The following is a 15,721-nucleotide window of genomic DNA, read 5'->3' as shown; positions in this document are numbered from 1 at the left end:
CAAGATGCTGTAATTGCCCTGAGGATGCCAAGTGCAGGAGCACACAATGATTCACCCAGCAGCTTTTCCATCCACATCACAGCTGCAGGCTGGCAGTGCCCTGCTCACAGGTTAGTGACTTGTGCAGATGGTGGCATCTGAAGAGATTTTGTTGACCACTAACATCACCACGCAATGGAGCTTCAGACAGCCCTGGCAATGCACACCAGCACCACCCAGGGCTGCCCTGACTCACTCTGGCAGAGGTCACAGCTCCAGGCCGGCCAAGCAGGCAGAGGAGCCTGCTGCAGGCAGCCAGCCCTCAGCCGGCCTGGGGCTGACCTCTAGCGGCCCAGCACTGCTCTCCCCTCCCAGTCTGCACCAATTCACATCTTTTACATTACCTCCTGGATCAGCAGTGTTCAGCACTTGACGCTGCAGTCCCTACACCACAGCTTTGTGGTGGCCAGTGCAGGGACTGGTGCAAAGCAGCGTGGTCCCGAAGGGCATTCCCAGCCCCACGACGCTGCTGTGGCTGCTGCCTGCATGCACTGGAGCAATAAGAAGTAGTAAGAGCATTCTGCACTTTGCAGCCCAGTCTCCAAACAATTACCTGGAGTTCAGAATGCAGAAATACAGCTTTTCAAGAGCAGGGACATGAAGAGAGATGTGGCACCTACGTACACCCTGCAAGGGGGAAGATGACACTTCAGGGCTGGCAACCAGGTGAATTTGCACAGCCACTTAGTTCACAGACACAAGGTACTGGCACAGAAGTGACCAAAACCCCTCCAGGAGCAACACTAAAGGATTTCACAAGGAAATGTTTGTCTTCATTTCTCCTCCAGACCTTACAGGACAGAAAAGTTCAAGCACTGCAAATGAGGACAAACTTAACCACCAGTTTCTCCCTCACCAGATCAGACTCTTCAATGGGATGTTCCTTTGCTCCACACAAAGCTGGAACAGGCAGGTTGTGCTGATGCACACAAAGCATGGCCAGCTGGGTGTTGCTGATTTCAGGAAGACTCTGGAGCTGGGCAAGGCATCTAAAGTGACAATGGTTTGGTAAAGAGACTGCAGGGAAGCAGCAAGACAGTGCTCAAGATTTCCCTGCTGTGCAGCTGATCCCTGCCCCCTCCAGTCTACAGCTCTTAACACTTGAAGGATTATACTTCATAGAATGGTTTGGGTTGGAAAGGACTTCCAAAGGTCATACTTGCCACAGCTGAATGAAGCTAAAAAAAACCTCAAAACTCCCAAAGTGCATGAATTAAGATCACTGAAGTAAGCAAATGCTTTAGAGCTTCATAAACCCCACACTGAACAGAGCCACTCACCTCATGTTTCCTTTGGTTAACTGGAGAAACCATTCCCCTGGCAAAGGTAGGGCATTTCTCCTGCTGTAAACAAGTCTCTTAAGGCCTGTTGGACACTCAGCAAGTTCCACTTGCTTTACATTTTCCACTACCCACCACCAGAGAGATCAGAGTAACTTCCTGAAACAGCCTTGTTCTGACCATCCAAGCTTTATCTCACCAGGCAGCTTGCAGGCAAATGTTATGTTAGCCTAAGAGCATCTGATCCCACTGGCATCATCAATGGCAGGGCAGGAGGAGGCCTGCTCAGCTGATCAGACAGAAAAGCCTCCTCAGGCACAAGGAAATAACAATGCCTGGAGCCAAAGGAAAGACAACTCTGTCTCCTCAATTGGCCTAGCTGGTAACAGCAGCAAGAAGAGGGCAGGAGATGGTCATGCCTTCATGAAATAAAACCAGAGCCACAGGTGTCCAAAAGCACACTGCCTGAGCTCACACCACAAAACCCAGGGGGAAAAAAGCAAATCAGGTGAAAAAGAAATGCAGAAAACCTAGAAAGAGAAGAGAGAGTTCAGAGAAAAAGTTCCAGTTTGAAGGTGAAATTAAAACCACAGTACTGGGTTCATCCCAGAGGACTTTGGGATTTAAAGACTTGGAAGCTTAACCAGGGGAGTCTCTTGAAATTATAGAAAGCAGAGATGATGCCAAGGTCCTGGACAGGAATGAAATATGGGTATGTTTTGAGAAGAAATGCAGTCCAGAATGAAGGAGAGCTTTACAATGACATTATTGATGACTGCAGCTAAGAGTTTCACTGAAAATCACTATCTGTGGTGAAGCTCCTAACTGTGACAGCTGAATTACAAGCTAATTGGTTACAGCCTTCCAAAGCTACCATTAACCTTTTTGGGGTGTTAACAACATGAGATCAAAGAACCTAAATGATGCCAGAGTTCATCTGCAGACTTTTCCCAGCCCACAAACTGAACTGAAGCAGGGAGGACTGTGAAAACCAGGCAGAATTTCCCAATGTGAGGTCACTTAGGTAGAGGCAGGCTCACTCTGAACACATTCACTTTTTTACTTCATTATCTATTCCAAGCTCAAACTATAAAGCTCCAGCAAAATCGTTTGTCCAGCTTAAATAATGAACATCAGCTGCAATGGAAAGAAGTGAGTAGACAGTGGGCTGCACCTCCCATGAGTGTGGCAGAGGGCAGACTGAAGCCTCCTGGCATCAGTGCTGTCAGGTGTACATCATTTCTGCCATGTGGGACATTTTCTTGGGGATGTACAAGTAGTATTCCATGTACCCAGAAAGATCTTCAATAGTCACATCATCCACAAAGGCCCTGGCTTGCTCAGAGCAAGAGCGTGGGGAACTTGAGGGAGTTCTGGCTGGCACAGGCTGGGAGTGGTCCTCAGGCAGTGTTCTCCTCTCAGGGGGCAGTGGCAGGGGTGGCAGGGGCAGGGTGCTCTGCAGGCCTGAGAACTCATACACCTCCATCTCCTGCCACCGCCTCCAGCGGCAGGCCTCGTCTGCACACATGCACGGCTCATCCCTGCTCAGCCTGGACATGGACTGGAAGTCAGAAAGCTCTGCAGGCTGCAGGTTTGCTTTGGACACCAGAGAAAGGGCAGCTGGAGACACCTCGTGGCTGGCCTCTGATGCAGACTGTGTGACAGAAGCTCCCAAAGCCTCGACATCAGCTGCCTTCTGGCGGGCATCAGGAGCGACACCGCATTGTGCAGGAGCTTCCTCTGGCACTGGCATCCCAAGGCCACTGCTGTCCTCCTGGGCACCAAGGTGGCTCTTGTGCACCAGCTGGCTGCAGGTGGGATGTGACTTTGTGCTGCAATGGATAAACTTGGGAGGATGGAGGACTGGAGACTTGGAACGCCTGCGACGCTGAGTCCTCACAACCCCTTTTGAAGGCTTCTTCACAGACCTGCCATGGAGAGACACAAAAAGGGAGTGAAGAGTCCCCACAGGACACGCTGCTGGGTGGCAAATAACAGCTGAGCAGAAAACAGGGGAGTATTTACAACAGTCCTTTCATGAAGGGAACTTGGAGCTCTTGCTTTGGGGTGTAGTTACCAGAAACCTTGTCTATTAACAACCCCCCCACACCTTTCAATGCTGTATCACCTGAAGCAGTCTGATAATCCCAAGCTTCTCTTACCCATGCCAGGTTTCCTTAGAAGTACACAAGTTCTTAGGCTTGCTTTCATCTGCCACTGCTCTAACTTGTGCTATGGGACTTGTCCCTTCACCCACAGAGAGAGAAGCAGGAGATCTGTGAAAGACAGAATGAAGAGTTACCAGCCTAGACTGTTACGAGTATCAATGAGAAATCCTTGCGAATCCTCTTCCCCAGAAAAGATTGCTCCAGATCCTTTACAATATGCCTTAAAAGAGCTTCCCACAAAGCCAGCCCCATCAGAGGGCTGATGTTTACACATTCCTATCTCCAAAGTTTGCATAAGAGACTCTTCCAGCAGACACAATGCCATTCAGCAGCCAGACTCCAATCCCAACTCCACGTGGCCCTGACCAAGCTCGCACAACGCCGAAACTTCAGCTTCCCGGGAGAGGGGAGGGGAAAAACATCATCACTAGAGAAAGAAGGCTCTTTTTTTTTTTTTTCCAGAGACAAATAAGTCATTCTTTCCTAAAAATAAATGTTCTCTGGACAGAAATAGACTTTGTTTAGCTGAAGAACACTTAAGCCTCTGTCTAGGACAACGTAAGCGAAAACTCTTCCTACTACTGCAAGTTTCATCACTGGAGCAACGGAGGCATCAGATCCTCAAGGTAGGGACCTCATCTGATGTTCTGATTTTCCTGGTGCTACAGATTCATCCCAAACTGCCCTTTTCCAGGAGCAGAGTTTTTCCCAAGCTGGGACTTCAGCTATTACTTGGGAATTCTCAAGGATATCGCTTTGCAAACCCTGCGTTCAATTAAGTTGGTAAGCAGGGTTCCACAGACTGACCTAAGGAAAGGGTTAATTGCTGGTTAACAGAGCCCAAGCTGTTAGTCAGACACCTGCTGGTTTCCATGTAAAGGACAAGGAGCACAGAACACAGAACTGGAGGCCAGTGGTAAAATCCCCAGAGCAATGAGGTTTGCCTGACTCGGGGGTGGGACTGGAGAGCCTGAAGCAAGGAGAGGCCTGTGTGGGGCTTCATTTCTAACGAGTTCAATTACACAAGGCAAGGTCACTTCAGCAGCCTGTCTACTCACCAGGAAAGGCCTGTCCAGAAGCCTGTCTACCCACCAACCAATGGCAATTCCAGTTAGCACCTCAACACTGACACACTGCCTTACTCACACTTCCATTCCAGCTGTGACTGCATCAGGGACACCTCCCTGAAGCACAGTGCTGGGTCACAGTGCATGTTTGCTAGCAGCAAGCACAGGACAAACCTCTCTTGGTTTTCAATTCAGCTGACCATGATCACCACCAAGAAGACAGCACTTGCTGCTTGTGCTCTGCAGGGCAAGAGCCACGAGTTGGATCTCCCACAGAGCAACATGAAAAGCATTCTTCCCCAGTTATAAACAGGGAATTTGTGACAGCAGTGCAAGGAGTGTGTCTGGGAATCATGCACCAAGTCCAGCACTCTCCTTGACTGCCATGGAAAGAATGTTTCTGTCCTGGGAAAAGACAGGAGTTCACTCTCCTGACAGTCTCAGAGCCATACCAACGTGCTAGTGCCATAGTAGAGACCTGGTGCTAGGGACAGAACCTCTGGCAGCCAGATTCATCCCAAGCATGTGGAATTATAGGAGATTTAGATTGGAAAATACCCTTAAAATCCTTGAGTCCAACAACAACAGTGAGTACAGACATTACAAAGCCTTGGGAAGCAGTCTGCAGCTGGTGAGCTGATTCCAGTATGTTTCACCAGAATGAAGGCTCCCAGTGTGTAACCTTCTGCAGCAACCTCATGCCTTCCAGTTTAACAGCAGGGCTGTTCTCTTCCAGGCCATCTGCAACACCCTCACTCTGTACCTCCCTCCAGTGGCACTCACCCAGTGGTGTCAACCCTCAGCTTTTTGAAAGCTGTCTGCAGGCTTTCCTCTTCTCCATCCTTTGCTTCAGTTTTCATTATTGGGATGGCCAGCAGGTGACAGTTACCACGCACTGCTACAAGCAGAGACAAAGAGAGACACAAATGCAAGGGCCTTGTTAAAAACATCAGTTGCCCAGCAGCACCATAATACAGGAAAATAAACCCAAAATAGCACAGTGAGCACACACAGCTGAGGTCACTCCAGCAGAACATTTCTGAGAGTTGATTCAGAACAAGCTTTATGATACCCAAAGAAGGGAACAAACAGGCTGCTGTGCAGCTACACAGGTGAACCAGCAACTGGGAGTAAAGCTTGGTGTCAACAGCACCTTGCAGGCCAGACAGACTGTTCTGTTTGTCTGGCAGTGCCAAGCAGGCTTTGCTTTCCTCACACATCATTTAGCTCTCATGGGCTCTGGCTGCCTGGTTGGGAATATTTTGTTAGTCTCTCACACAGTGTGGAACAGCCTGCTTTGGTCACCAGACATTGCCTTTGTCACAGGTTGTTTCCAACCTTTTTCCTCCCCCTTAGCACGTAAGCCAGACACAGACAAGAAAGTTATGAGCCTAGGTGCGAGCAGCCATGCTGTCCACAATTTGAGGAGGGGGTCTGCAGGCCCCCAGACCAATGGTGCAGGCACAGATATAAATATACTCTCATGAGTGGTGCCCCCATGGATATGCAATAGGTAGGAGGAATCCTTCTGTGAGGCAGGAGTGACTCTGTAAAAGCTCCTGCAGGAATAGCTGTAAAAACTTCACTTTGTGGCCCCCTGGGACTCTGGGAATGCTCCCCCTAAGCTGCCTTTATTCAGCACTAAATAAATGGAAATGCTGCTCCCTACCAAAGGAGCTTTTCAACTCCAGCATCATTGGCACTGCTTTGACAGCTCAGCACCGAAAAGGCTTTGGTGAAGACAGAGGGAGATGAACCTGTGCACCTCAGTTACACAGGTGGACATGGAGGGGTATTTTCAGCACCCTCACAGCCTGATTCCAGCTGGAGAAGGGAGGCTCCAGCTGCCTGCTCTGATTTCATCAGGTGTCCTGTACTGCAGACAACCATTAGGACACACCCAGGGGATAATGTACCATAACAAGTTCATGGCTCCTGGTGTCCTGTGAGTCAGGCAGCAAGTAAACATGGGAGGAGGAAGCTAACCCAGAGATGGACAAGATGATGCTCACCACAGCAAGTTACCATTTCACATACTCTTAGGTAGCGAGATGTGGGCCTTACTTCAGTAAGGTTTTTCCTTGGCCCAAAAAAGTTTCTTTAAAATCCATTTAAAACCTAAATGTAAGAGAAATTCAGCCTACAAGCTTTTTGGTTTGGTTTGGTTTGGTTTTAAGGCCCACCCCTTTGTGTTACATAACTTTAGCAAGAGGACAGCAAAAGGTTTTTAAACACACAGGACATCACTCCACACACACTCCCAGGTTCAGCCCCAGGATGGCCTCATGTTGTCCTTCATCCCTGACACAGCAACCCCTCAAACTGATACAGGATTTACTCAGATCAAACCCACTCCGTGGTGGCCAAGTATAAGCTGTAACATTCCAGACACGGCAGCCAAAGAGCAAAAATACCAACAGACGAATGATTTACCGGGGAAAATCCACCGCAGGGTAAAGCTGTGTCAAAGCCCACACTGAAACACGTCCTTCATCTCCTAGGGAAACACATCCCCACCCTTCCCCGTTTTGGCTTCAGCTGTTGCCCAGCGACATAGGACTACGACCCTGGCTCGGTGCACTGCAAGCCCACAGCTAACGACGCCGCACCAGGACCAGCGCAGCCGTTCGGTTTTAACGAGATAAAGCGATGAGAAGCCCCAGGACGTTCCCGGAGCAGGGGCACTGAGCACCCTGGGGGCAGCTCACTAACACCGGGACAAGCGGCAGAGGCCGTTCCCCAGCCGCCGACCGAGGGCTGCCGCTTGATCCGCCCGCTCCACAAGCTCTGACACCTCCCGTTCTCGCCCGCTCTCGGCTCCGGGGAGCCCCCGGGCCCCGCGGCACCTGCTTTCTGCCCCAGAGGGCTGCGGCAGGACCCAGGGGACACCCCGGCCCTGCAGCCCCCCGCGAGCCATACGGCCGGCCCTCAGTCCCGACCCTCGGCGGAAGCCCAGGCAGCGGAGGGGATGACTCAGCACAACCCCCACGCATCCCCCGGAGCCTTTTAGCCCAGCGAGGAGACCGACAACGGCTCCGGGGCACCGCCACGCCGACATGAAGCCCCGCCGGCGCCAGCCCCCGCGGCGGAGCGGCGGGACCGGCGCAGGGGAAGGAGCCCCGCACGCCCGCACTCACCGCCTCGCCTGAGGGCCCGGCTCGGGCCAGACCCCGCCGCCTCCCGCCGGGCCGCGCCGCCCGGGCGAGGCCGCGCCCCCTCCGCCGGAAGTAACGGCGGCCGGGCGGGGGCGCGGGCTGCCGCGCGGGCCGGGCGGGCATGCGCGTGCCCGCGGGGCCGTGACCTCACTTCCTGTTGTGCTCCGCGCCCACCCCGCGGAGCCAGGCCGGGAGGCGGCGGTGAGTGACGGCTGGGGGGTTCCGGGCACCCCCACCCCATCGCGAGAGTCGCGCGGCGCCCGGGCGGGCGGCCCCGCGGAGCCGGGAAGGGCAGAGGGTGCCGAGCGCGGCGGGGCGGGGACGGGATGGGAGGCCGGGCGGGGCGGACGGGCCTCCGCCGCCGTGGGGAGAGTCCCCGGGGAGCTGGCGGGAGCCCTGGCGGGGTGTGGAACGGCGGCCCTGGGACATCAGGGCGACAGAGCCCCCCGGGGCTCGCGGGGGCGCGGCGGCATCGGGGCCGTAACGGCCGTTCCGTTCCCCTCGCTGGTGTCCGTTCGGTGGTTACTAGGAGATGCCTGTTGCGGCAGTGTCAGTGCCCGGCTGTCCCCGGCTCTCCCGGCGGTGTTAGCGCTCACAACCGAGACTGAAGTTTTATCAGCTGACAGAGCGTTCCGTGTGATTTGTGGTACCAGTGACCAGAACAGCAAAAAGCAAATCACTTTGGTACTTTTGGCACAGGCGGTGCCGCTTCTGAAGAGCACAGAGCTCGGAGCTCACTGTGAGAAGCACTGAGCGAGGCTGCTCAGGAGGCAGTGGGGTTGCCTGCAGAAGGATGAGCACCTGTTACAGGTCTGATCTCAGTTCTGTGTGTTCAGACATCAGCATCACATCCTAATTTCTGTATTTCAACTTTCTCTGTGTGGCATTGCTAGTTGCACACTGAGAGCCCCTCAATGGACTTGGAAGCCAAGGATGAAGAGGAAGAGAGCCTGCAAACAGCTTTCAAAAAGCTGAGAGTGGATGCAGCAGGGTAAGTGAGCAACAAAAAGGGCTCTGCAGCCTGCTGGTGCCTTACACATATTTGTGTCTGGGTTTTGCTATTTTGCTATTCTCTAAACAAAGGTCACTTTGGTGATAGGTTCCTTACTCTAAGAGGAGGCAACTGCTTGGCTTCTGTGACCTGCAGCCATTAGAACTACCTAGTGGCCAAAGCAGCGCTTTATTACTGACTGATTTTGACACAGTATCCATCTGTAGTGAGACAATGTGTGAAGTGATTCACCCAAAGAGGCAAGCCCCCTCCTAGCTGCAGTGGTGGGCAGTCACCTGTGCGTTACAGAACTTGTTTGTCCATGCACCAGCCACATTATCACCCTCCGCTGTAGTGCACAAAGGTTTGCTTGGGCGCCTGCAGGACAGCACTGTCACTTTGCAGTGTGACAGAGTCCAGGGATGCTCTGGAGAGCCCAGCCTCACTGAAAATCATGAGGCTAACTATCAGCACTGATTTGTTCTGCTTTGGAGGATTCTGTAGAGTCCAATGTCTGCAGAAGTCCTTTCCTAAAAGTTCACTCTGTAGCACATGGAGCGTACTGACAGTATGTGCTGCAAGCATCTTCCTCCAAACCAGGGGTTAAGAAAACCATGCAGTCTAACAGATTCACATGCTGAGACAGTTGTGTTTGTTGTCTGAACCTCCAGGGTCAGAGTTTTTTCTTCATTCCATGTTTATCTGGGAAATTTAATGAGAAATAAGTCAGTGATCTACCCCTGAATTGTGCCCTATCCACTGCTGCACCGACTCTTCCTCAGCCTGCTGCTCTGGGTTGGTGGTTTGGATGAGCAGGAGTCTATCTTTAACAGCTATTGTCTGACAAGAACAGTTGGAACCTGAGTTGGCATTCCTTTCCTGTGTCATTTTGGTATGAATAAGGCATGACATCAGCCTCTGGGCATTTTGGCCTCCTTTCAGTTCATCTCCCCTATCTTTAGGCACTTGGCCGGGGTCAGGATGGTGAGAGCAGTTAGATGAATCTCTGTACTGTCCTGTTTCTAACCACTGGCTGTAGAGGGAGTGGAGGCTGCACACTTGGGTGGCTCAGCTAAGGCTGGCTGAAGCAGCAGGTCCAGGCACTGCTGTGATGTGGCATTTCCCTTCTCACTCAGGTGCACTGCAGCTCTGCCCGTGGGCGACGGCGCGGTGCTCAGAACCCCGACGAGAGCAGCCGCGGATGGGGGCAAACAGCAGCCTGCCTGCTGCAAGGAAGCCTGGCATGGGTAAAACACCGTTCTCTGCTCTGGGCATGTGGTTCTGCTTTCAGACATTTAGCTCTTGCATCCAGCTCCCAGTGAAAGCTGTGAATCAGTTCATTCATCATCACCTTTCCTCTCCTTTCTCTTCTGAAGCTGTTCTGCCACAGTTTGATTGGATGGTTTTTAAAGGGCTTTGATCAAAGGCTTTAAAAACAACCATGCCTTTTCCCTTTGAGAGGGTGCCTGAAATGTTCTTTTCACTGCTTTCCTCACAAGTCCTTTTCTGTAAGTCTTTGCAGCCCCCCTCCCACCTCTTTCTCAGGTTGTTTTATTTCTGTGTTGAAGTACTTGGACACTCAGTGGGACTGCCAGAAGTTCCAACCAGTACCCAGGTTCTGCACTACAGTCCAGTTTTGGGATGACAAAAATGTCATGTGCTTAACACAGGAGATTTTGGGGAAGGTACTTTTAAAATGGGGCTGCTTGTTTGTGTCTTTCCTCTGGGGGAGCCCCAGACTCTTCAGACTCCCCCACTGCGCAGTAATAAGACAAGGAACAGTGGATACAAACTTGAACATAGAAGGTTTCACCTCAACATGAGGAGAAACTTCTTTACAGTGAGGGTGACAGAGCACTGGAACAGGCTGCCCAGAGAGGTTGTGGAGTCTCCTTCTCTGGAGACTTTCCAAACCCTCCTGGATGCATTCCTGTGCAGACTACCCTGGGTGATGCTGCTTTTGGCAGGGGGATTGGACTTAATCTGTGGAGGTCCCTTCCAACCTCTAACGTTCTATAATGGCTGAGGGAGCTGGGGTTGCTTAGCCTGGAGAAGAGGAGGCTCAGGGGAGACCTTCTTGCTCTCTACAACTGCCTGAAGGGAGGTGGTAGCCAGGTGGGGGTTGGTCTCTTCTCCCAGGCAATCAGCACCAGAACAAGAGGACACAGTCTCAAGCTGTGCCAGGGGAGGTTTAGGCTGGATGTTAGGAAGAAGTTCTTCCCAGAAAGAGAGATTGGCCATTGGAATGTGCTGCCCAGGGAGGTGGTGGAGTCACCATCACTGGAGGTATTTAGGAAGAGACTTGATGGGGTGCTTGGTGCCATGGTTTAGTTGGATGATAGGTTGGACAAATTGATCTCAAAGGTCTCTTCCAACCTGGTCTATTCTATTCTATTTCTAGTCTAGTCTGTGTTGCTGTCAGAGATTGCAAGTGACCAGCCACCTGACTTTTCTAAGCAGAAATAAAATAACCTCCTAAAAAGTTTTCAGCCACATTTTAGAGCTTACTGAGCTGTGGGTTCTGGAGTCACCTCCCTGCTCTGCTGTTGTAACCCCGCAGGTCTGTGAGGAAGCCTTCCCGAGGATCAGCAAGAGTCCCACGGCGCAGACGCTCCAAGTCTCCCGTCCTGCATCCTCCCAAGTTCACCTATTGCAGTCTGAAAGCCAGCAGCCAGCTGAAACACAAAGCCCAGGCAGACGTGTCCAAGGGCAGTGGCAGCTCAGACAGTTTGGTGACAGCAGAGCACGGGACCAAGGACGGGCGCGGATCTCGCTCGGAGGCCGCTGATGACAGAACAGAACCTGTGGAAGCTTTCACCGCCAAAGAGCCTTTGGAGAAGTCAAGAGGGAATTGCCCTGCTCTCAGCTCATCCTTTGAGAGCAGCTTGCATTCTAGCCAAACCTCTGATTTCCAGTCCTTGTCCATGCTCAGCAACAGCAAGCAGTGCCCTTGCAGGGACCAGAAGTGCCAGTGCAGGCAGTGGAGAGCCATGCAGGTTTACTCCTTCTCCGGCCTGCGCAGCGTCCTGTCAGAGTGCGAGAAGGCTGTCCTGGGAGTCCAGGCACTTCAGAACAGATCCCCCTGTGGGACAGCCTCATCAGGTTCACCTAGGTCTTGTTCTGAGCAAGCCAGGGCCTTTGTGGATGATGTGACTATTGAAGATCTTTCAGGCTACATGGAATACTACTTGTACATCCCCAAGAAGATGTCTCACATGGCAGAGATGATGTACACCTGACTGAGAGCAAGCGAGGGTCCTGCAGTTGGTGGAAGGGTTGGATTAAATGCCTTTTCAGTGCCATGTTTTCACTGTTGTGTGTTCCATCAGATGTTTCTTTGCCTCATACAGTTTAGTTTTCTAATAAAATGAAAAGTGGAATCTAGTTTCCAAGCTTAGTTCTAAACAGAATGCACTAAAGCCTCTGAACACCTTAACAAAAGCACTGTAGATCCAACGAGCTCCCTTTGGCTCTGGGTTTGTGTTGTGGAGCCTCAAGCTCAGCTTGCTGTTTTCACTATGTTTGGGTTGTGGGGAGGAAGCACTGTTTAGGTTTTGCTCTGAGATTTTGCAGTGTTGGGAAGGTTTGTTCCTAACGTGTCCCAGTGCTTAGAGAAAGACTTCAGAGCTAGGCCTCTATTCCTGCTCTGGAGAGAGGGAGAGAAGAGCAAGGGGCTTCCATTACTGTGGAGAGGGTGGATCTCCTTTGCCTGAGCACTGTCTGGCTCCTTTCTAGGTTGATCAAATTGTAAGTGCTTCCTCCTCACAGATTTGTTGTGAGGCCCAGACTGTGCTTGGACCCTTTCATAATTTAACCAGCTCACTCTTAAGCAGTTCTATTTTTCTGCAGATAAGTGAAGCTCTTAGAAGCAAGAAGTATATTTTGTTACTTGTGCTTTCCAGGAGGGAGGGAGGCAGGCAGGCTGGCAGGATTTTTGAGCCATGCTGTCTCAGGAGTGGAGGTGGTGGAGCCATCCATGTGGATTGTTTCTGAGTTTGGTACACAAAGCAGTGTGGGAATGGGGGAAATGAGGAGTGTTTGTCACACAGGCTTTGTGCTGTAGAGCTTTTCCTTTCCTTCTGGTTGGAAATACTGAAATAAAAGAAGCTGTTGCTGAGACTTGCATTAATAAATGTTTGTCAAACCCCAGCAAATTGAAGACTGAATAGTTTGACTTTCACTCATCTCCTCTCACAGCCTTTTCAGAAGCCCCCCCCGCCAACTCTGCTGTCAGTGTCAGCTGTACCCAGATGTGAACAGCTGTGGATGAGGGAAACACTGCAGTTTTTGCTTGCTGAGCATTCAGTGGTCAGCAAGCCAAGGAGTCACAAGCCATGGGATAAAAATAGATCACAGCAGATGTGGGCAGTTGGCCTTGGTGCCGTGCTAGAGCAGACTCGCATGTTCTGGGTGATGATTGCTGCCTGCAGATTTCCTTCTGGTCAGCCCTACAGTTCACACCATGGACCCAGGAAGTTCAGATTTAAGAAATCCAAATGAGGTAACACAAGAATAGAGCCACAGCTGTGCCTTTACTCACCAGTGTGCTGCTGTCACTCAGATGCTCAGCTGTTCAGTACTAGCTCCTGCTCCCAGACAGTTTAACTGAGCCCTTTGCTCACCCCTTCAGCTCCCTCCTTCAGCACTGCCCTGCACACCCACATGGTTTTGCTTTGCTTCACTCCCCCTTCTTCCTCCTCACAGTCAGTCTGGTCTAACATGTATTTTGCTTTCAAACTTAACATATTTAGTACCAGTTAGCTTTGCTGCTGCTGTTCCAGAAGCTATTTCTGCCTCAGCAGTGTCTGCTCGTGTTTCTGTGCAGAGTTTTGTGCCTTCTAACAACATTTGAAGATCCTGTTGCTAGACTCAGTGTTTCTCCCCTGGAGACTCCTTGATGATTGTGCTGCTCTGCACTCAGTCCAAGCACACAGAGCTGGGACACAGACCTGTAACCTGCACAAACTCATCTCAAACCCATTTTGGCTGTCCCCCCCTCCCCAGCTGGAGCCCTACAAAGGGCTGAAGTGAGGATCCTTTCCCCAGAAACATCATGTGGCAGCCTGGCTCCAGGCCACCTCAGTGCAGCTTCTGCCGTGGAGCAGAGTCCTGCTTCTTTTAATTTAAGAGAGCTCAGACTCCTGGAAGTGTCTTAGACCTTCAAGCTGGTGTAACATAAGTCTAGCAGAGAGCAGCAATGCTGGGAGGGGACAAGGCCACTTTCAGCTGTGGAGCAGGACAGTGTGCAGCAGAGCATGGGGAAATTGTGGACCTTAGACTAGTCCAGGATACACCCTGAAGGTCAGGACTGAGAAGCAAATGCAGACTGACAAGGTGGGATGGGAGGGAAAACTCTAAGCAGGTTTTCTGGGCACATCTCTGTAGCATCCTGGGCAGGACAGAAGTAACTGGTAGCAAGAGGGGAAGGGAAGGGGTAAAAAAGAGACTTGGGGGGGAAAAAAGGTATTCTGTGCAAATTCCTGTCTGTGCTGGTGTTTAGAACATCTCATGCTGGGTGCAGCAGAGGGAGGGCAGGGATCTTGGGTTCCTGACAGGGATCTTGGGTTCCTGCTCTGGCAGGAGGTGTGGGACTGGATGATCTTTCAAGGTCCTTTCTGGCCCCTAACATTCTGTGATTCTGACAGATACCTTGGGTTCCTGACAGGTGTCTTGGGTTCCTGACTGTGACTACCAGGCTAGTAGCCAACATACTGACAGCTTGCTGCTGACACTTGAATTGCTCAAACCACCTCACCTCAGTAAAGTGACAAGCTCTAGGAGAGGCTCCAATGCCCAGCTTACTGTTTCCTTCAAGGCTTCCCCTTTCACTCCTCTGCCGACCTAGTGGCTCCTGCTTGCTGCCTGTCTGCAGCGTGACCAGCAAACGGCAGCTCCTCTGGAACTCCTGCGCAGCAAGAGCGATCCCTGGGCATCAGCACTTGGCCTCAGAGGTGGCCCTGGGCCAGCAGTGCTGAGCACAGCCTTGCCAGCCTTCCTGCTCCCAGCCTCCTGATGTGCCTGACCCAATAAGCCTGGGGGATTCTCTTCTGCCTACGGTTGCTCTAGGATATGCCCCAACTCTGTCTACAGAGGAATGTCTAAAACACCCAGAGAAAGCACAGGTGGGTTTGTAGTGCTTCCAGGATTTCCCTCAGAGCAGATCCCACCTCTCTATTTCCCTTCTCAACAGATTCAGGATGTTTGGGGTTTTTTCATGGTGGCTTCCCCCCAGCACTTCACAAGTTAGTTGCCTGTCTAGTTTCAGGACTAGTTCAACCAAAGTGGGGCACAGCAGGGCACCCTGGATCAGTGAAATGCTCTTTCTCACCTTACAGAAGGCAAACCAAGTCCTAGCTAAGCTTTACATTGGCAGATGCTGAATCAGGCCACTGGGGACCAAAAAAACCAACCCAAAACCAAACCAAAAATCACTGGAACTGATTCTCCAGCCTGATTTTTCCACCCTCTGCTTCCAAAGCAGGGAAGGTGCTTCTGTGCCTGCAAAGTCCTGTGACTGGCTTTGGCCACCTGCTCTCTCTCCCCTCTGAAATGTTTGCAGCAGCTCTGAGACAAGACACCCCAGACTGGGCATTTCCAAATTGCCAGCACACACAGTCCTGCCCCCATGGCACCTTCTGCCGGGGCTCTGCCAATGTCACTGGGTTCAGCCACACAGCATCCGACGCGGGGGCGGTAGCCCAGCATCGACCCTTTCGCAGGTAGGGAGGCTGGGGCCAAGAGCTGGGGGTGATCTCAAGGTCACACAATGTCAGTGCACCTCTAAAGGAGGCTGGCGCCCATCCTGTCCCTCAAGGCTTCTTCACTTCAGCAAGCCAAACCCAGTCTCAAACCAATAAGCACCTCCAGAGGCACCACGCACCTGCAGGACCCGGAGGGAGGAAGCCGGTTGTCATTTTTGCTCCCAGAGACGCAGCGTTAATTCGCTACCGAACGTGCCACTAGATGGGGCTTTCCGGGCAGGTGTCCACGGGAGAGGACAAGCATCTGCTTGGTCAGGCTG

The 15,721-nt window shown here is 51.9% G+C and overlaps 3 protein-coding genes across 4 annotated transcripts; 2 read left to right on the top strand and 1 right to left on the bottom strand.

Annotated features, from left to right (window-relative positions):
• Window positions 1-1,012: 1,012 nt before the first annotated feature.
• On the bottom strand, window positions 1,013-7,780 carry LOC104307547 (oxidative stress-responsive serine-rich protein 1). 2 transcript variants are annotated; one of them, XM_054173591.1, is made up of 4 exons: window positions 7,692-7,780; window positions 5,338-5,449; window positions 3,482-3,595; window positions 1,013-3,247 (listed from the first exon to the last, which is right to left on the bottom strand). In XM_054173591.1, exons 2-4 carry the CDS (start codon window positions 5,412-5,414, stop codon window positions 2,545-2,547), a joined length of 894 nt encoding a protein of 297 aa, XP_054029566.1. In that variant the 5' UTR covers window positions 5,415-5,449; window positions 7,692-7,780; the 3' UTR covers window positions 1,013-2,544. The 2 variants fall into 2 exon arrangements, with proteins under 2 accessions (XP_054029566.1, XP_054029565.1); XM_054173590.1 differs by having other exon boundaries at window positions 5,338-5,452; window positions 7,692-7,773.
• Window positions 7,611-8,462, top strand: LOC128898565 (circumsporozoite protein-like). Its single transcript, XM_054173348.1, has 2 exons — window positions 7,611-7,679; window positions 7,722-8,462. Exons 1-2 carry the CDS (start codon window positions 7,611-7,613, stop codon window positions 8,460-8,462), a joined length of 810 nt encoding a protein of 269 aa, XP_054029323.1.
• LOC104307545 (oxidative stress-responsive serine-rich protein 1) lies at window positions 7,840-12,844 on the top strand. The gene is made up of 4 exons (XM_054173663.1): window positions 7,840-7,910; window positions 8,603-8,700; window positions 9,837-9,947; window positions 11,261-12,844. Exons 2-4 carry the CDS (start codon window positions 8,624-8,626, stop codon window positions 11,937-11,939), a joined length of 867 nt encoding a protein of 288 aa, XP_054029638.1. The 5' UTR covers window positions 7,840-7,910; window positions 8,603-8,623; the 3' UTR covers window positions 11,940-12,844.
• Window positions 12,845-15,721: the final 2,877 nt, after the last annotated feature.

The sequence above is a fragment of the Dryobates pubescens genome, chromosome 26, assembly GCF_014839835.1.
Source record: "Dryobates pubescens isolate bDryPub1 chromosome 26, bDryPub1.pri, whole genome shotgun sequence".
Taxonomy (NCBI): domain Eukaryota; kingdom Metazoa; phylum Chordata; class Aves; order Piciformes; family Picidae; genus Dryobates; species Dryobates pubescens.
Note: the sequence above shows the minus strand (reverse complement) of the source record. Positions and strands in the feature narration are given on the sequence as shown.

Bases quoted from the DNA above. Each gene is read 5' to 3' on its own strand.
- LOC128898565 (XM_054173348.1), top strand. From the start codon at position 7,611: ATGAAGCCCCGCCGGCGCCAGCCCCCGCGGCGGAGCGGCGGGACCGGC. The intron at 7,680-7,721 runs GCCCGCACTCAC...GGCTCGGGCCAG, and splicing joins CAGGGGAAGGAGCCCCGCAC to ACCCCGCCGCCTCCCGCCGG.
- LOC104307545 (XM_054173663.1), top strand. From the start codon at position 8,624: ATGGACTTGGAAGCCAAGGATGAAGAGGAAGAGAGCCTGCAAACAGCT. The intron at 8,701-9,836 runs GTAAGTGAGCAA...CTTCTCACTCAG, and splicing joins CTGAGAGTGGATGCAGCAGG to GTGCACTGCAGCTCTGCCCG. The intron at 9,948-11,260 runs GTAAAACACCGT...GTAACCCCGCAG, and splicing joins TGCAAGGAAGCCTGGCATGG to GTCTGTGAGGAAGCCTTCCC.
- LOC104307547 (XM_054173591.1), bottom strand. From the start codon at position 5,414: ATGAAAACTGAAGCAAAGGATGGAGAAGAGGAAAGCCTGCAGACAGCT. The intron at 3,596-5,337 runs GTGAGTGCCACT...TGTCTTTCACAG, and splicing joins CTGAGGGTTGACACCACTGG to ATCTCCTGCTTCTCTCTCTG. The intron at 3,248-3,481 runs GTAAGAGAAGCT...TCTCCATGGCAG, and splicing joins TCTAAGGAAACCTGGCATGG to GTCTGTGAAGAAGCCTTCAA.